General features: G+C 37.8%; 1 protein-coding gene across 1 annotated transcript in view; it reads right to left on the bottom strand.

The window, feature by feature from the left end:
* Positions 1–1,192: 1,192 nt before the first annotated feature.
* The window catches only part of LOC131431233 (protein sidekick-1-like), a 450,262-nt gene continuing 430,003 nt past the window's right edge, over positions 1,193–21,451 (bottom strand). Inside the window, exon 6 of the mRNA XM_058596826.1 lies at positions 1,193–1,919. Within this exon, the coding sequence (XP_058452809.1) occupies positions 1,705–1,919 (215 nt within the window). The 3' untranslated portion in view covers positions 1,193–1,704. The remainder of the gene's footprint in view (positions 1,920–21,451) is intronic.

Below are 21,451 nucleotides of genomic sequence, written 5' to 3'. Positions count from 1 at the left end.
ATACTTTCCCGATAATATGTCGCATTTACCTTGACGCCAGGCTCGATGAAAACGATTGGAGAGCGCCCATCTGCGGTTACAGCGGCCCAAACCATTATCTGTTGCGGGTGCTGCCTCCTGGTGGCCAATCGATGACTCAAAGTCTCGTATGAACGGTCGGTCAAGTAAACCCTATCGTTTTGAGAGTTTACGAATTGCTCAATTGGAAAAATTTTCTCGTCAGAAAATACAATGTTCGGAAATTGACCGCTTTCGGCCAAACGAAGCAACTCCTTCGCTCTATCAAGTCAAGATTTTTTTTTCGCGTTCACTTTTGGCAAAATGCTTTCTTGCGCTTGTAAACAATACAACTCCGAACTGTCATTTGGCAAATTTCTAGAGAGCTGATGCCCGTGCGTCAGCTGCGCAAGCGGTCTGAAGTTGGTTACACTTCGAGTGCCGGACCCTGTATATATGAAGACGTGGTCTCGTACTAGTTTAATAGTTGAAAAGTTACTATCCAGCGGATGTCTAAAGGAAATTAGAATGGTAATGTGTGGAATGATGATACTGTTTGGTTAGATAGAAAATTGAACTCCGAGCCAGCCGTGCAAAGCTCATGTACGAAGCTTCACTCTGTTTGGTTGCTCTCTGAATGTTTGCAATCTTTTTTGGAGTAGTTCGATAGATAAAACCTTTATCTCAGCTAGTCGAGAGTTTCGGGTTCGTGTTTCGCCTCTGAGTTTTATTTAGTAGATTTCACGTCGGATAATGATAATGATAATGATAACGATAAGCGCTGTTTGTAACTAGTTTGCACAGAAATTTCAGCAATGTTTACCAACGCAATTAAAAACTGCAAGGAGTGTGGTGAGTGTTTGGTTAGTTTCTCTTGAACAGTATTTAATTTTTATTTTGCGGTAGAGTTTGACTACTAAAGTTTGTTAACTGTAACAATTATATTCGATAGACTTTTGTGACAGAGGAAATAGAAGATAAACCAAATTATGTTGTTGTTACAAACCTGTTATTTCATTTTCATCGGGTAGCAACTCAACCTTTCGTAGATTCCAATTTGGCACAGCTTGAACAATACTAACGCTGTAGCTCCAGTAGACACATGCTTTTGATTATTCTGCATACTTTGACATTGATTTGAGCTTGAAATGAGGATATTTCTTTCACAGAATTGGAAAAGGCACATTAGCTTAAATGATTTCTTATTTTTTATTGTTTCGCTACCGAATTTATTACTATAATTTTGCTATCCTACGGAGGTGAAAAGCCTCAGGGTGTTTTTCCTTCCATTTTATGTTTCTACCAATGTACAGATTATTATTTAAAGTAAAATCCAGGTTCTATATGATATCGCATTCATTCTTGCTGCTTCCACTCTCGAAAACTATCAAAATTATGCATGCAGGGGGATGGTGGATACAAACATTAAACTTACTTTAGTCTCAACATTTCACTTCGGTACCGAAAAGTTTTATCTTACACAAAAGGCAGCGGAGCCTTTTTCCGGGTTTGCTGTTTCAATTTCGCTTTGATGGAGGTGATGGTCGTGTTGAAACTTTCGCCGTATTCCATCGTCCGAAATCGAACCGACTGGTTGGCAGGGGCACAAAAGAGTTCCGGATCGGGGAAACGGCGAGATGGTGACAGCGGGCCGATCAGAAATGGTAAAACATGCGGAAAACTATCATCGGAAGCTTACGCCATAAATCACCTCAGAGCCCCGTACAGGCATATCGATTTCAATGCCAAACAAACCCATGACGACGCTAATGACAGTATTAAATTGTTACCAACCGGGACTAAGACGAAGCCTAAGCTAAAACTATGTTTATTTATTGAAATGCTATTAGCGCTGCTATTCCCGTGCTGCATTGCGGCCGGTTGCTCCCCGTTGATGACATGGACGACCACGCTGGCGGAATCTGGCGGAATGAAAGCGTGCGTGCGTGCGTGCGTGTGAAAGAGAAGGAGAGAACGAGAAAGAGAAAGTTACATTAGATTGGAGGTCGAGCTCAATTGGAACAGTATCGTTAATGTATGAGACGCTATAAGGATCGCGGGACGAAAATAACGTTACTGACGTAAGTATTCCGAACACAATTGATTTCCTTTGTTCATTATTTACGCACACGCCAATTAAACGTTCAGAAACTTTCCTCTGCAGCATCGGATTAATTTGTTACCGTTTATATCAATATGAGTTTAATTGATCAATCATGTTTTCTTCAAAATTAAAGGTTTGATTTGCTGGTTTCTTGAAATCTCAAGTTTATCAATATGCTACAGGGTCGGTCATCCTTATCGAAATGAAGACATTTTTTAATTTTTTATACGTCGGTTGAATTTTATAACGAGTTTGATTGTTACGAGTGCAAATTGTTTGCCAAATCAGATATTTTTAAGTGAATTGCAACAATTACTCCCATTTGAAGATCATCAGAATTGTCGGTAAAGCATATTGATCATTATGTTGTTATTGATAGTTCATCTATTTTCAATGAAACATTGGCCTTATTATGAGGGCTAAATTTTGCCAACAACAAGTTGGGACAAGATTTTCTGTAGGTAAATCATGGCAAATTTCCCTTTTGGTTTAATGGTTGTTTTTACGTTTTAAGAGGTTACACAACTGTACAAAAAAAGAGAAGGTCTTTTTTGGGGAATTATTTTGGGATCCAAGAAATGGATTAATCCGAATTTTGTATAAAACACTTTTTAATATGTATATTCAAATGCAAAAAAATGATCAGTTTCTAAAATTGAAAAACATAATGGCGGCTTGGCGGCATTTTCGCGAAAGTGCTGCATTTTTTGACGGCCGAAAACATAAGTCAAGTAAATCTTGACCAATCGATTTTTACATTTTAAAAATTTTACAGAATATTGTCGATAGTTATCTCCACAGAGGTACGTTGGGGTTTTTTTAATTAATTGATTTTCTGTAAAATGGCTGCCCTTTGAAAATAAAACCGCATTTTTTCATCACAAAATTGTTCCAAAAAAAAAATATTCACAATTTTCAAAAATCCCTACGTATCTCTGCGGAGATAACTATCGAGAATATTCTGTAAAATTTTTAAAATTTAAAAATCGATTGGTCAAGATTTACTTGATTTATGTTTCTGGCCGTCAAAAATGCAGCACTTTCGCGGAAATGCCGACAAGTCGCAATTTTGTTTTTCAATTTCTAAAACTGATAATTTTTTTCTACTTAAATATACATATTTAAAAGTGCTTTCTACAAAATTCGGATTACTCAATTTTTTGGATCCCAAAATAATTCCCCAAAAAACTCCTTTTCTTTTTTTTTCTACAGTGATGTAACCCATTAAATGAGATATTTTTTGCGATTAAAAATTTTTTGCTGCCTTCAGTGATTGATAATCCTACTAAAAACAATTTACATCTTCAATATTCGTTATGTTAAGTGATTGTTAGGCACGTTCAAAACAATTCTTTTACTCCGTTTCTTCGCTGTAGCTCTGAATTCAGTTCAAAAATTCTGCACCAGAATACTGCTTCAGAATTTATGTGCAGAATTATGTACATCACTAAAGATATCGAAAGGAAGAAGAGTCTCTGATGACATTTTGATGCCTAATTTCCACTACATTTCAGCTCCACACCGTAATGATTCGTGCAAAATTTTATTATATTTTCAGCAATAACAAAATCTCTGCTAAATAAATTCGCAACTGAATTATAACTATGATATTGTCGATGCAGGCTTATTTAACTGCAGCTGGTTGATTAAACTTCGCTATTTAGACTGAACCCCATAAAACGCTATTTAGCATGAATTTGATTTATGGAAGTAAAAGGAGCGCAGCATTATGCATGTCTCGAACACACAGGAGCAGGAGCAGCGTTTGAGTGGTTTAGCGAAAGCCTGCGCTCCTGTTACTTACGTATGTGATATTTAAGTTAAATTTTTTATCTGTTTAATAGCATGCTTTGCGATTGGTTTTTGAATTTCTCTATAGAAAGGTATTCGAATTGCTGGAAAAACCGACTTTAGAACGGAGTCTAGGAGACCCATAGTGTTATATACCATTCGACTCAGTTCGACGAGATCGGAAAATGTATGTGTGTGCACTTTTCGAGGATATTTTTACAGCTCAATTCTCTCAGAGATGGCTGAACCGATTTTAACAAACTTAGGCTCGTTTGAAAGCTACTGTCAGGCCATTGATCAAGTTCGAGGATCATATGGCTGTGATTTTTGGTCCCAGAGATATGATGGTATAATTGGCGTAACCGTGTTGACAAAACGCGTTGTTTCTTTACCGCGCAAGTTTCTCGGAGATGGCTGAACCGACTTTAACAAGTCTAGGCCCGTTTGAAGGCTGTTATTAGGCCATTAATCAAGTTCAAAGATCAAATGATTGCAACTTTGGGTTCCGAAGATATGATGGTATAAGTGACGTAACCGATAAAACGCGTTGATTTTTTACCGCGCAAGTTTCTCGAAGATGGCGAACCGATTTTAACACACCTAGACTAATTTGAAGGCTACTATTGGGCCATTGATCAAGTTCGAATATCAAATGGCTGTGACTTTTGGTTCCGGAGATATAATGTTATAAGTGACGTAACCGAAAAAACACATTGTTTTTTTTTTATCTCTCTAATGTATTTAAGGGTGTCAATATTTTGGAATCACTTCTAATCAAAAAATTTTTTGTCGTGAATACGACTTACTTTACTATGGGGCGCCTTTTCAAAATTTACCCTCTGAGAGAGTGATAAGTTTTTGATCATGAATATCTCTTGTTGTATTTAACGAATCAACGTAATTTTTGCTACATGCCTTCGGAAATATGATCACAATATTACGATAAAATTTTCAGTTGTGTGACATAATCTCAAATAATTCAAAATTAAACTTTTCTGAAATGCTTGGTATAAACGAGTATCAAAGAGGATAATTCATAAGGCGCGTTCGCCTTTCTCGTATTTTTGAAGCTCATAGCTCAGTGATCTGTGAAAGGATTAATATAATCTAACTACCAATAGAATCGAAATTTTTCAATTTAAACGTGTATAGCAACAGTATTGAAGTATTTCAATAGTACACTATTGAAAAACCTGTCTCATTTGACCCATATCAACAACAGCCAATCAGAACGCGTTCTGAGGAAGAGGACAAAATATCTGCTGCTGTACAACAAATCGTTCGAGAAAAATGTTCCGAACAGTGCTTAATATCGTAGTGAGTTCCACAATTTGGTCCTTCTGAAAGGCAGGAATGAATCCCGTACAGCATTCTGATAGTTTCTTTCAATGAAATGCAAATCCGAAATGAAATAATCGACAATAAAATTTTATATGCCACTATTTTTATAGCTGGTTGGGCCGCCCATTGGTGAAATAGCTACAGACGAAATAACGTAAAACGAAACCTCTTAGCAAAAATTGGATCAGTTTGGATTCTATCGCCACTGCGAGCAGATGTATTGTGTGTCGTTTGCAAAGCTAGTTTCGCTTCCGACAAGAGCGATTACGTCACAGCTGCTAGTCGTTTGCATTGGTGAAAAGGCAACGAAAAGGAAACAACGGTGGAGAGCATCACACAAAATCAGCCGTTCAAATGGCTCTAAAAGTTTTCTAAAGAACTATAAGGATTGATTCTTCGCAAATCGAAGGTAAATATCCTCAGTTTAGTGCAAATCTAGAACAGTTTGATTGAATTTGTGCACTTTTCGCTGTGTGAAATTCACAGTAATCGAGATCTAGAGAAGCTGTCTTTGTTTTTGCGAAAAATGTGAAAAGGGGGAATGCTTTCATAATTCCTACAATTGATCAACTAATTGATATTCGGAAAGGTTAAGAAACATGTCAGTTGTTTTCATATTCACGACATCCAGTTATGTCTCTGAAATTACACATCCGTCTTTTTTTGATGTCAAACGTCTTGAAATTGCACGAATTTAGTGACATCTAAAAAAAAAATTTTTTTTTGAAAAAATCGACTTCCTGGGAAATTTTGAGATCCCACAAGTTCATTTTCCGAAGTCCCAGAGAGTTAATTTTCCGAAAAAAAATGTTTTTTCAAGATGACACTAAATCTCGACGTTTCATGCAATTCTAAGACTTTTCGCATCAATTTTTTTTTTAGATTCCGAAAATTTCATGTTAACCCACCTGCCCTCGCTATAGTGATTTTGCAAGATATATGAAAATTTCATCAAGTGAACTAAGAAGGGTTTTTGTCGTGAATACGACTTACTTTACTATGGGGCGCCTTTTCAAAATTAGCCATATGGAAGAATGGGCAGAACTTAATCGTGAATATCTCGACTTGTATTAATGGCAGCAACATAATTCTTTCACTATTTTATCAAAAATATGATCAGGAATTTAGGATAATATTTTTAACAGTGTGAGATAACCACAAACAAATCATAAATTAAGTTTTCTGAAAATTTTAAAACATGCGGAAAACTCTTTACTTTTGCTTGGGTTTTTCGCGCAAGGACGACGATTTTGAGGTAGTCAGGCACACATCTTCACACAATCGATCAACTATCAATTCGAATTCGAAAGTGTATAGAAATCGTGTCAGTTTTATTCGTATTCACGACATCCAGTTATGTCTCTGACATTACACACCCGTACTTTTTTTAGATAAGCATCACTCTCCTCATAAAATAGGCAACGCAAATGTAAAGCACTAGTTTAGAAAAATGATGCTAACTGTGTGACATAAACACTGAAGCATGATTGTGGGAACTACTCGAATCAATCTGTATCAATTAGTATCCGAAAATACTGTTATGAAATGAGAGAATAGCATTATCACACCACTAGGTGGATTGAGAAGGGATTTTATTATTGTTTTCATTATCACTATAACTACTTTACGATCAAAAAAGAACTGGAATTTTCATTTTAAAATTCCCGTGCTTGTCCAATCGGTAAACTTTTATTCTCCCAACGTTGGCAACACTTTTATACACACTCTGGCAAATTTTGTCGCATATCGTACGATTAGTTTTGTTTGAGGAGTAGAAAAATTTTCGTGTGGCGATTTTTATAATGGATGAAAATTTAGAACAACGTGCGTGAATCAAATTTTGTGTTGCAAATGGATTTAAGTGTTCCGAAAGGTTGAGGCAAACGAGTTTTTATGGGTTTGAAACGCGTCGCTTCTCGGCTGGTGAAAAAAAGCTGAATTTCCTTCAAAAACAGCGTCGTGTTGATGTGGCCAAAGAGATGATTTCCAACGCATATAGTGACCCCACATTCATCGAATGCATCATAACTGGTGATGAGGTGTGGATCTATGAATATGACGTCGAATCCGCACAACAATCGACCGAATGGCGCTTCGAAGGCGAGCTGTTGTTCTAAATTTTCATCCATTAAAAAATCGCCACACGAAAATTTTTCAACTTCTTTGTATGGACGCCAAACAAAAACTAATCGTACGATATGCGTCAAAATTTGACAGAATGTGTATAAAAGTGTTGTCAACGTTGGGAGAATAAAAGTTTACCGATTGGACAAGCGCGGGAATTTTAAAATAAAAATTCCCGTTCTATTTTGATCATAAGGTATTATTAATCACAGCACTTGTTGCACTATGGTTTTACTGAAGCAAATCTCGAATACATCACCACAATTTATCCACTGCACTATTTAGCGCCTTTTTCATATATGTGAGTGATAAGATTTTGATCGTGTATATCTCTTGTTTAATTAAACATATCAACACAACTTTATCTCCACGTCATCGGAGATATGATCACCAATTTGTGATAGATTTTCCAGTAGTGTAAAATACCCACAAATAACTCGAAATTAAAGATTTCTAAAATGTTTGATAAGTGAAAAAACTATAAATTTGATGCTTAATTCATTCTAGCCTGCGTAGTTGACTCGTTTGAATTCTGAAATTTAGATTCTGAATCGAAGACCAGATTTTCATTTTATTTTCAGAATCCCGATTGTAATTTCAGTTCTTCGTCAAGAATCCAAGATCAGAATCGAGTTCCTGATTTCCGGAACTGAAACCGAATTTTAGAACTTGAGGCTGGATTTCAAAACCTTGATGTATATTTCGCTGTTCATTGAAGCAATGGTGATGAAGGGTTTCGAAATCTTACCGCAGCTACAAATTGCTTGCCAGACCATAGCTTTCTTAAAAAATTTTTCGACTTCAATCGATGTCTCGGACTGGTTTAACACTTGCCCTTCTCGCACCGTATAATATTGTGGTCCCGGCAAGGTTTTGTAATCGAGTTTCACGTAGGTTTCGTCGTCCATGATTGTGTAGCTCAAATTTCCAGCAAGAATCGTATTGTACAGCTTTCGAACTCTCGGCCTGATCGATGCTTCTTGTTTCGGAGTACACTTTGTTCATTTCTGCTTCTTATAGGTTCGAAGATTCAAACGTTCTTAAGTACGAAGAACATTTGACTTCGAAGTGCTCACTTGTTTGGCCACATCCCGAACTGAAACCTCCTTCTTTTGCTCGAACGCCTTCAGTATACGTTTATCGAACTGAGGGTTAGCAGGACCTTTTTTTCGACCCGTTTTCGGTTTATCCGCAAAGGTGTTATCCTCACCGAACTTCCTGATTGCATTTCGCACGGCTTTTTCATTTATTCCTTCCATTTTTGCTATCTTTCTCAGTGGCAGTCCGCGTTCTGTGCACCATTTGTACACAATTTTTCGACGTTGTTCTGCTGAAAGTCCACGCATTTCGAAACAAGCTAATGAAAACGAATAAACAACTGCACAAGTGGTTAGAGAAGAGTGTAAACAACCGGACGCAGATATAAAAATTGACAGATTCTGAACCATTGCGAAATGGCAGCGGTAATCTGGAACTTAAAGTTAACCTTGAAAATTGTGAATCAAATAGTTTCTCGAATCTGTCGGGTGTGCCTCAAGGTAGCAATCTCGGACCGATGCTATTTTCTTCGTTCCACAGCGACATCTGTTTCGTCCTGCCGCCAGGCTTGTTTATGCAGACGATCTCAAGCTAAGCGTGATGAGTTTTTCTTTGTTGTTTCCAAAAGTTTTAGAAAGCTTCACATTATAATTGTGTTATCTCGAACTGTTGAATTTTTTTTTTTCATAAATTGCTGATCATATTTCTGAAAGCATAATCAGCGAATTGTGTTGATGCGTTTAGTACAATTGGAAATATTTACAATTAAGTTCTACCCATTCTTCCACACGGCAAATTTTGTTCAGGCGCACCGTAGTAAAGTAAGACGTATTACCGCCATCTTATGCACAGTACATAAATTATTCCATAACAATTTTCAATACACCAGTCTACCTAATAAGCCTAATGATGTTTAATCTGAGTGAGTCGATTACGTATACGAAACAATAAAACAACTGTGGCTTTATCAAACGATGTTAGAATAAACTGTATGCTTTTCAAATCATCCATTTATATGAACGCAGTTTAATAGCGAAAGCGACCCTTGTTACTGTGTCCCATGAGTTACAAACATCGAACTTTCACATACGAAATTTTCTCGGAAAATCTACTTAAATATGCATCTAGGATATACATAAGGACCAGCAGTTCCGTGCACAAATGATGCGAACTGCGATTGCGATCTACGCTGCACCGCACCGTATGGCAGAAAACTCTGCCGTTTAGGGTCCGAAATTAAAATGATTATGTATGTTTTCGGTTTAGCAAAACAATTGTTTGTTGGCAAATATAATTTTCCAGGTGGTGCACACTTCGGTCCCTGCTGGTCGGCGCCGGCAAACGCATCCACGGCCATTACTGCACCGGTGAATTATGAGCACGGGTACATGCGGGTAGCCACCGGCAGATGGTACCCGACGTGGGCTCCGACTGCGACCAGGCACCAGGTTTCCGGACTATGAACGGTCACGACCACGATCGTAACGTCAAACACGCGCACCAAATGCAAATCCCAAATTAACTCTCGACCTCGCAGTCGGCTGGTCCGGCGGGGAAGGAGCACTCGTTTACTAGGAGGAAATTATTTAGAGACGATTGAATTTTCGAAGCAGCGGTTCGGCGGCAGTATGAATTCTAGATAAGTGAGTTCGGGGAATCCTAATTTCGGATCATTTTGCCAAATGGATTACTTTATTGGCATGATACGTGCCTGCCATCCCGAATGCTATTAGCGTGCGCTTAATAACGCCGAGAGCGGTCACTTTTAATTTAATTGCCTATGCAATTATAACGATGTGGAGTATTGGTTAGTAAAAAAATGTGAAATGCTTTGGTCAATGCACCGAGCAGAACATTAAACGTGGATCAGTCGTTGTGGCGAGAATGTAATTTACGATGATTATTTCGGTCACTGGATAACGGAAAGCTGTTCAATCATGGCTTCAAATTGCTCGTGCACAATTTGATTTCACTATGTTTCACACTGAAAAGATTTTACACAAGTTTTTAAAATCCTATCCGGGAGAATTCTACAAATATTTTCTTTCAGTTCTAGTATTCAAACCAAGGGTTTCCAACAGCTTGGATTACTTGTCAGTCTCGAAATGGATTACTTCGATTGCTTACATTATTACCCTGATTATTTCTGAATTACTCGATTACGTTTAAAATCTGATTACTCTGGATACATCGAGATTACTTCTTGTTTATGGTAATATTTCTTCAGGATTACTGAACTACTTTCAATATACATTATTTCAAAAGAGGATTACGTCAATATACATTTTTTCTGAAGTGAGCTATCCACGAAATTTAACTTTTTCGCATCGTCCGATTGTTTCCGTTTTGTTTGTTGAATGAAAAGTTACCACAACCCTGTGGGAACAATAAAAAACTCGTTTCAATATAGGGTTGCAACAATCCAACTTGGACGATTTTGAAAACCCTTTGGTTGGACTCAGTCGACGAGTACGAACAATGTTTGTCTGTGTATATGTGTAAGTAACGTTTGACTTTTCTCGGAGATGGTCGATTTTCACCAACTTAGATTCAAATGAAATATCTTCTGGTCCCATACAAATTTCATGTTGTCCGAAATAATGGTAAATTGTTGTGTGGAGCAGCGATGCAAAACACGGAAAAAATTGAAATTTGACTCAAATCATTTCTAATCGATAGGCCTATTTAGTTGAAGTCCAAACAAAAAGGACCTCGGCTATAGTAGTCCCCGGCTTTCGATTCCGAAGGGATCGGAAACAGTGGTAAAAACATTGAAATTGAACACACTTTTCTCAGCCATAGAGTGAGTTACTTTCACATATTTAGGTTTAAATGAAAGTTCATATTCGTTTATTTTTTCCGAATAAGAGTTCCTGCAGCGGGATTTCAAGGTGATAAGTGTCAAAATGTTCAAACTAAAATATTAAATGCACCTGTACGAACAAGTGCTCGTACTGATAAAGAAAACACAACACATGCATATAGTAGGCCGTGTTAGATTTCGTGCACGCGGTAAAGAAAACGAAAACTTAAGCTCGGATTCGAAACAACAACCGAGTTTATTGTCATCGAGCCCACATGTGCAGAACCAGATGCAGATAGGTATGTTTGCTATCGGTGTGTAATTTTGAATGAAAGAATGAAAGGATTTCAATGGATTGAAATTTATTTGAAATTGCATGTATCGGAATTCCATGCTTCGCGATGCAGAGGAATTGTGTACATCTTCCGTAGTTTTTCACAAAATAACTTTTTTCTAGAACATTTACAACATTTCTGATTTTCAACACTTTGCAATGCACTGATCTTATAAATTAAAATAGGATTATTCTAAATCGATCCACAACTCTAAAGTTTAGTAATGAGCATTCTGCAAATTATATTCTAGGTAACTTGCTAGCTATGGTAGGACATCTCTTTACAAATATAACAACAACAATAATGCGCCGAATGGGCCATTTCGCCGAATGCCATTTCACCGAAAGCCATTTCGCCGAAAGAGTCATTTCGCCGAATCCAGAAATCGTCTTAACATCGTAACTGGAAATTGATTTAAAAAAAAGACAAATAAAAGATGATAGCGTTAACGCTCATTTTGTTGACCTACGATTGTACTTCTTGAATGAAAATTGATTCTTATACTCTTTAATAAAGATTGATTCATGAACCTCAGAACGGAGTTCCCAAGAAAACTTGTTAACTATTAGCTACTAAGCATCAAAGCAATTGCATAGGTGTATCTACCAGGCAAATGTATGTGGTATTTTCCATTTATTAAGTGAAAATGGAAAAATATCTAATGCGGCTACGTCAAAATGGCGAAATGACCTACTCAGCGAAACGACTTTCGGTGAAATGGTATTTGGCGAAGCGACTTTCGGCGAAATGGCTTTCAGCGAAATGACCCGCTCCCATTTACGGGAAGTTCTGGTTTTCTGTTCTAATTGAAAGAAAAGTGCAGCTGAAGCGCACCAAATGCTTGTGGACGTTTATGGTGATAATGCTGCAACTGATAAATCATGTAGGGAATGGTTACAATGTACCTTTAGCCATCCAGTACCATATCATCCAGCGTGTACTAAAACGGCCATTTGTTACCCTATACCATACCATTCAGCACGTACTTATTATTTTTAGAACAGTTATCAATGAAAATCAGAAGTTTTCTTGGACGGTAATTTATCATTCGTTAACTCTTACCGAATGGTTATTCAGACAATCCATTGCCCTATAAATTTTTTCAACGTAATGTACTGGATAATTTCATGAAATTGGAGTCAAAGAATCAGCCCCAATATATGTCTTATCAAATGAGTGTTAATCATTCAGTAATAGCCGTTCAACCGAGAAGGTTGTGTATAGAAGCGTACAGTTTAATAACGCTGGTTGGTTTACACGCGTTAAATACGACAACGGTTGAACTACAGGTAGAGACCTGTTGGCAGCAGCCGTTAAAACGTATAGTCGTGCTGCATAAGAGAGCCCTAGTGCTGGGCCAAGCTGGTGAAGGAAACAACAAAGGGCGTTTCCCAAACTCTACCCAGGCCGCAATATACAGCCACAAGTGCTGAGCAGAAGAGTGCAAAGGCACATCGAAGAGGAAGAGTGCAAAGGCACATAGAAGCAGGAGAGTGCAAAGGCACACCGGTGCGAAGGCACTTCGGTGCAGAAGCATATCGGTGCGGAGCACAAGGAAGAAGGAGACAAGACAACTCGGTCTCTCCACTGCCATACAACACGCAGGTATACACCGGTGACCTGCGCTGGTTACAGCTGGCGAAGACGAAAGCAAATCGGAATTCGAGTGGTGCTGGATTTCAGGTAGCAGTAGCATCACATCATATTCTATCGCTACAGTGAGCTTCAGCATTGTATCAACGTCCAGATACATCCAACAAGAACATCTAGAGCAACGAGGATCTACACGGCAGTGCAACGGAGATAGACAACAATTTCAAGGTAGAAGTTTTTTCTTTTCCTTTTGATTGAGTACTGTGTAGTGTTGGTTTCAAATTTTATTTTAAAGTTTAGTTAAAAATTTTAATGTAATGGATGAATCCATGGACGTAAATCCTAGCATGAATCCGATACCCCCACGAACGAAAAAATATCAGGAGAGCTCTTCTGGGCCTTGGATAGTCTTTTTTAGACGTATATCAAAGCCATTAAACATTTTTCAAATTAATAAAGGTTTGACATCACGATTCTCTTCAATCAAAGAGATCATAAAAGTAAATAACGATAAAATTCGTGTTGTGGTAAATAATTTGAAACACGCGAATGATATTGTCTCTTCAGAACATTTCAATAAAGAGTATAAAGTTTACATACCCTCCAAAGATGTCGAAATTGACGGTGTTGTTACCGAAGCGAGTCTTTCGGTAGATGATTTACTCAAGCATGGTGTTGGTCGTTTCAAGAACTCTATGCTTGAGGGTGTGAAAATACTGGAGTGCAAACAACTGTACTCAGTAGTTTATGAAGAGGGAAAAAAAGTTTATCGCCCATCAGACTCGTTTCGAGTGACATTTGCCGGGTCTGCGTTGCCGTCCCATGTCTATGTCGATAAAATTCGCCTCCCTGTTCGGCTTTTTGTTCCAAATGTAATGAATTGTACGAACTGCAAAAAATTCGGCCACACAGCTACTTACTGTAGTAATAAACCAAAATGTATTAAGTGTGAAGGGCCTCATAAAGATAATGATTGCAACAAGGAAATTGAAAAATGTATTTATTGTGGGAATAGTCCTCATGATGATATTTCAGTATGCACTGCATTTAAAGTGCACAAAGACAAAATTAAGCTTTCTTTAAAAGCACGGTCTAAGCGCACATATGCAGAAATGCTTAAAACGGTCATTGATGTCCCCCCTTTGGAAACCGAAAACGGGTTTTCAAATCTAGAGGAACCAGAGGACTCTGATTCTGACGAAAATAGTGAAGGTAATTCGTTTATCACTACCCAAGGGTCAGTTAAGAGAAAGAAGTCTTCCTCCAAATTACCAAAAAAGACACCTAAAATTTCATCTTCAAAAAAAGATCCCCGTGTTAAACAAAAAAAGTCAAAACCAAAGACTGTGCCTCCTGGTTTGTCAAATTCACAAACCAATCCAGGATCTAGTACAGAAAAAGATAATAATCCAGTGGGCTCCATTTCACAGCCACCAACAGGATTACTGAAGTTTTCGGAAATTGTTGAATGGATTTTCTCAGCATTCAATATATCTGAACCCTTAAAGACCCTCATAATGGCATTCCTTCCAATAGCTAGAACCTTTTTGAAGCAGTTATCAGCTCAATGGCCAATTGTCTCAGGTTTTGTATCTTTTGATGGATAATTTATCACCCGTCGCAAATGATACAATCACTGTCCTGCAGTGGAATTGTCGAAGCATCATGCCAAAACTTGATTCATTTAAAATATTATTGCATAGTCAAAAATGTGATGTATTTGCTTTATGCGAAACATGGCTTACTTCAAACATAGCTTTAAATTTTAATGATTTTAACATTATACGTCTCGATAGAGACTCTCCGTATGGTGGAGTGCTTTTGGGAATTAAGAAATGCTATTCCTTTTATAGATTAAACATCCCTTCAACTTCTAGTATAGAAGTTGTTGCTTGCCAAATAAACATTAAAGGCAAAGATATTTGCATAGCTTCGGTTTATATTTCTCCAAAAGCACAAGTTGGACAGCAACAGCTTAACGAAATGGTTGAAGCCCTTCCTGCACCACGATTGATTCTGGGGGATTTAAATTCGCACGGTATTATGTGGGGTTCCGTTTACAATGATAGCAGATCATATTTAATACAAAACATTTGTGACAATTTTAGCATGACGGTATTAAATATGGGTAGCATGACACGGATCCCAAGACCTCCGGCACGCCCAAGTGCATTAGATCTATCTCTTTGCTCAACATCAATTCGACTAGATTGCACCTGGAAAATACTGCCTGATTTACACGGTAGCGATCATTTACCAATCATCATCTCAATTAGCAGTAGCAATTGCATTGCTACTTCCGCTAGTATTCCATATGATTTGACAAAAAATATCGACTGGATTAAATACCAAAGTAGTATCTCTAGTATTTTGAATTCAATGGAAGAGCTCCCTCCACTTGAAGAATATGACTTCCTCATTTGTTCGATTCTGGAGGCAGCAGAACAATCCCAAACTAAACGCTTTCCTGGACCAACGACTAACAGAAGGCCTCCCAACCCCTGGTGGGACAAAGAGTGCTCAGAGGCTAAACTCGCAAAACAAAATGCTTGCAAGACGTTTCTAAAACGGGGAGGAGGAACTCCTCAGAATTTTGAAAAACTTATGGTTTTAGAAACCAAGTACAAGAGCATACTTCGAGCCAAAAAATGTAGCTATTGGAGACATTTTGTCGAAGGTTTGTCAAGAGATACCTCAATGAGCACTCTTTGGAACACGGCCAGACGAATGAGGAATCGTAACGTGGGCAATGAGAGTGATGAATACTCGAACCGATGGATATTTGACTTTGCTAGGAAAGTTTGCACAGATTCTGTTCCTACGCAGAGCATTATACGGGAATCTCCTCCAAATAATGGTTTTATTAATAACCCATTTTCAATGATGGAATTTTCTATAGCACTCTTGTCTTGTAACAATAACGCTCCAGGGTTGGACAGAATTAAATTCAACTTGGTGAAGAATCTGCCCAACCTCGCAAAAAGACGTTTGTTGGAATTGTTCAACAAGTTTCTTGAGCAAAATATTGTTCCACCTGACTGGAGACAAGTGAAAGTTATCGCCATTCAAAAACCGGGGAAACCAGCTTCCAATCACAACTCATATAGACCCATTGCGATGTTGTCCTGCATCAGAAAATTGTTCGAAAAAATTATTCTACGACGTCTCGACACTTGGGTCGAGACGAACGGTTTGTTGTCAGATACTCAGTTTGGCTTCCGTAGAAATAAAGGGACGAATGATTGCCTTGCATTACTTTCGTCTGACATCCAAATTGCCTTCGCTCAAAAGCAACAAATGGCATCTGTATTTTTAGACATTAAAGGAGCATTTGATTCAGTTTCCATTGATGTTCTTTCAGACAAGCTCCACCAACATGGACTCCCAGCGGTTATAAATAATTATTTGCACAACCTTTTGTCAGAGAAACGCATGCATTTTTCACATGGCGATTTGGCAACACTCAGAAATAGTTACATGGGTCTCCCGCAAGGCTCATGTCTCAGTCCGCTCCTCTATAATTTTTACGTAAATGACATTGACAGCTGTCTAGTAACCCCATGTACACTAAGACAATTGACAGATGATGGCGTGGTTTCAGTTACTGGACCCAAAACTATTGATCTGCATAAACCATTGCAAGATACCTTAGATAACTTGTCCGATTGGGCTGTTCATCTTGGTATCGAATTCTCTGCGGAGAAAACAGAGTTAGTCGTCTTTTCAAGAAAGCATGATCCCGCGCAGCTTCAGCTCCATATGATGGGAAGAATGATCCAACAGGTTTTAACTTTTAAATACCTCGGGGTGTGGTTCGATTCCAAATGCACGTGGGGAGGACACATTAGGTATCTGATAACGAAATGCCAACAAAGAGTAAATTTTCTTCGAACAATAACAGGATCTTGGTGGGGTTCTCATCCGGAAGATCTAATAAAATTGTATCAGACAACGATACTTTCAGTGATGGAATATGGATGCGTTTGCTTTCGTTCCGCTGCAAACTCTCATATTATCAAACTGGAGCGAATTCAGTATCGTTGTTTGCGAATTGCTTTAGGGTGCATGCATTCGACACATACAATGAGTCTTGAAGTTCTGGCGGGAGTTCTTCCATTAAAAGATCGATTTTGGGAGCTTTCATCACGCCTGCTAATAAGATGTGAGGTGCTGAATCCCATGGTAATTAATAATTTCGAACGACTAGTCGAGCTTCGATCTCAAACAAAATCATGACAGTATATTTTAACCATATGTCACAGGAAATCAACCCTTCAAGATATATTCCTATCCGTGTCAGCCTCCTAAATGTCCCTGACTCAACTTTATTTTTCGATACATCCATGCAGCGCGAAGTGCGTGGAATCCCGGATCATCTACGTTCGACGGAAATCCCAAAAATATTTTCAAGTAAGTTCAGGCATATTGACTCTGAGAAAATGTTTTACACGGACGGATCGCGAATTGAAGAAGCGACAGGGTTTGGTATGTTCAACAATAATGTTTCGGCCTCATTTAGGCTTCAAGAACCTGCATCTGTTTATATAGCAGAGCTAGCAGCAGTTCATTATAGTTTGAGTGTAATCGTCACATTAATTCCAAACCATTATTTCCTCTTCACAGATAGTCTGAGTGCAATTGAAGCCATTCGCTCAAACATGACTGGCAAGACTGAACCGTTTTTCCTGGGCAAAATAAAACAGTGCCTGAACGACATATTGAACAATAATTATCTAATCACTATAGTCTGGGTCCCGGCTCATTGCTCCATTCCTGGCAATGAAAGAGCCGATATTTTAGCCAAACGTGGTGCTATTGAGGGTGAAATTTATGAGAGACCAATTGCTTCCAACGAATTCTATAGCTCGTCTCGCCAAAGAACACTTGCCAGCTGGCAAGCTTCTTGGGATAAAGATGATCTGGGTCGGTGGATGCACTCAATTATTCCGAAAATATCGACAAAGGCATGGTTCAGGGGACTGGATGTGAGTAGAGATTTCATTCGTGTGATGTCCAGACTCATGTCCAATCACTACACGTTAGATGCACATCTCCTTCGAATTGGGCTCTCCGAGACTAATCATTGTGCTTGTGGCGAAGGTTATCGAGATATTGATCATGTCGTTTGGACATGCGTGGAGTATCGTGATGTCAGATCTCAACTAATAAATTCTTTGCGTACCCAAGGTAGACTATCCAATATCCCAGTTCGAGACATTCTTGCTTGTCGTGACCTTTCATACATGAAACTTATTTATCATTTCATAAAGAAAATTGGAGTTTCAATTTAATAAAGGCCCCTTTTAAGACTTAGTTCTGATCCCAGCTGCGTCCATGAGTTCAACCAATAGCTAAATTAGAATAAAAATAATGTAATGATACAAACAAACTCGAAATAGTTTATGAAATTATTAACAAAATGTCTGAAAATAACAGCTTATTTTATAATTAATAGAAGTTAATCGTTTGGTTCAAATAATATGTCCGAGTAGATTTCATAATTAATGACGAGTTACCTAAGATGATATTTAAGTAATAAGAGAATATGTTTTAATAAATGCAAAACGTTGTGACTATGTTAGAATTAAATTAGGATAAGAATATTATGTAAAAGTGATGCTACGGCGAAGAAAAACTTATGTAAACTGCCTTAAGAAATAAACGTATTTATGAAAAAAAAAAATGAGTGTTAATGACATTGAGGAATTTACTTTGACGAAAATTTGTTTTCTTGTTGATGACTCTTTCAGACGTTCGATTGTTCTGTAACTGTTTCAAACGTGATCTTCAGAGCTCATATATGAATTTTTAGCTGATGTTTCTTACCTCATGTTATTTTTATCTAATCAATTTAAGGGATAATGAGAAATTTTTTTAGACGAGATTTTTTTCCCTGTAGATCGTTCATGTATCAAGATATCATATGAAGGTCTCGTTTGAAAGTTTTACAGGACAATCGATCGTCTGAAAGATCCATCAAGTGCTGATTTACAAGACAAATAAATTTTCGTCAAAGAAAATTTCTCGTTGCCGTTTAGTTCACTTGTCAAAAATTACATGGAGGCAGATACAATGATTCAAATTTCATGTATGAGACCTGAAGATCAGGTTTGAATCATTTGCAGTGCAACAGATCGTCTGAAGGACTCATCCAGTAAGGATTAACAAGAAAAAAATATTCGTCAAAGGAAATTTCTCATTGTCATTAAATTTCATTTGATGAGACTTGTATGACGGCAGATGCATTGACTCAAATCTCATGTAGATGTAATGTAGATCACGATTGAATTATTTACAGGGTAATGGATCGTCTGGAAAAGCGAGAAAGAATAAATTGCCGTCCAAGAAAGTTTATGATTTCCACTGAAGGTTTTTAATAAAAATTTCATGTGGTCTGATTTATTTACTCTGGGCTTCCAAATGGGTCCAAATTGTCTCGTTCTAAACATTTTCAGGGGTGACTAAACAAGCACTTTCTGTACGATTAAAATCCATGTAAATGATTTAAAGGAAGGCAATTTGGTGCCCGATGAACCGAAACCGGTAGACGTTCGGCCTCATGTCGCAAAAGTCGTGAAAAAATATTTGGAATATTTTGTCGCACCCGCCGTATTCTCCAGACTAGAGATGGGCAATCCGTTCGCGATCGGTTGAAATTATTGATCAATAGTTCTTTGTTTAAGAACGGTATTTCTATAATAGAGGTGCGACATTACGAAACCTCATTCGAGTGACCTTTTTCTTTGTTTTTTTGCTCGCTAGACCTAAGCTCTCGTGTAGTCTTTGCAGAACCATACAAAGAATGAGCGAAGGAACGAAAAACCTAGTTCTTTTGATTAATTTTTTGGATTACTCTGAGAAAAAATGTGATTACTCGGATTCTTTAGGATTACCAATGATTTCTTCTGGATTCCTAATGTAATCCACCGATTACTGGATTAATCGCAAAAAATCGGAGTAATCCTGGATTAAATCTCATCACGATTGTCTTTTGGAAACCCTTGATTCAAACATAGTAAATTATTTAAATTTTGGAAATGTATGCAATTCAATTAAGCACTATAAAGCTTAAATGAACGGTATTCGGGTATTTGATTTCTTTACGCCAAATTTGTGTTCATGTTTGGTTTGTATGAAATAATTGTTATGAAGTTGAGTTTACCTTGGGATTGTGTTACATAGGAACTCGTGTTCGCATTATGGTTTTACGACTGCGATTTTGTTGAAAACTTCAAACAAATTTCATTATGAAATGTGTTCGTGTAATCAAAATTGGAAATTAATCGATTCCCAAGCTTTCAGTCAACAAGCGAATTCCATTTGATCAAATCAAGTCTGCCAGAGTAACAGATCGGCAGAAAAGTTCGTATCGTTTCTATGAGAGGGCGCCACTAGAATTAAACCCATACCATTTTCAGTTAGTACCAACCTTCAAAAGATACGTGTATAAATTTGACAGCTGTCTGATTATTAGTTTGTGAGATATTGCATTTTGAGTGAAGCTACTTTTGTTATTGTGAAAAAAAATGGAAAAAAAGGAATTTCGTCTGTTGATGAAACACTACTTTTTGATGAAAAAAAGTGCCGCCGATACCAAAAAATGGCTTGATGAGTGTTATCCAGACTCTGCACCGGGCGAAGCAACAATTCGTAAGTGGTTTGCAAAATTTCGTACTGGTCAAATGAGCACCGAAGACGATGAACGCAGTGGACGTCCAAAGGAGGCTGTTACCGATGAAAACGTGAAAAAAATCCACAAAATGATTCTCAATGACCGTAAAGTGAAGTTGATCGAGATAGCTGACACCCTAAAGATATCAAAGGAACGTGTTGGACATATTATTCACGAATATTTGGATATGAGAAAGCTTTGTGCAAAATGGGTGCCGCGTGAGCTCACAATCGATCGAAAACAACAACGAATTGATGATTCTGAGCAGTGTTTGGAACTGTTATATCGAAATAAAACCATTTTTTTTCGTCGATATATAACAATGGACGAAACATGGATCCATCACTTCACTCCGGAGTCCAATCGACAGTCAGCTGAGTGGACTGCACGCGATGAACCGAACCCAAAGCGTGGAAAGACTCAACAATCGGCCGGTAAGGTTATGGCGTCTGTATTTTGGGATTCGCATGGTATAATTTTCATCGACTACCTTGAAAAGGGAAAAACCATCAACAGTGACTATTATATAGCGTTATTAGAGCGTTTGAAGGACGAAATTTCAAAAAAACGGCCTCATTTGAAGAAGAAAAAAGTTTTGTTTCATCAAGACAATGCACCGTGTCACAAGTCGATGAAAACCATGCTGAAATTGA

This window comes from Malaya genurostris, chromosome 2 (assembly GCF_030247185.1).
Source record: "Malaya genurostris strain Urasoe2022 chromosome 2, Malgen_1.1, whole genome shotgun sequence".
NCBI lineage: Eukaryota > Metazoa > Arthropoda > Insecta > Diptera > Culicidae > Malaya > Malaya genurostris.
This window is presented reverse-complemented; position numbering and strand designations above follow the sequence as displayed.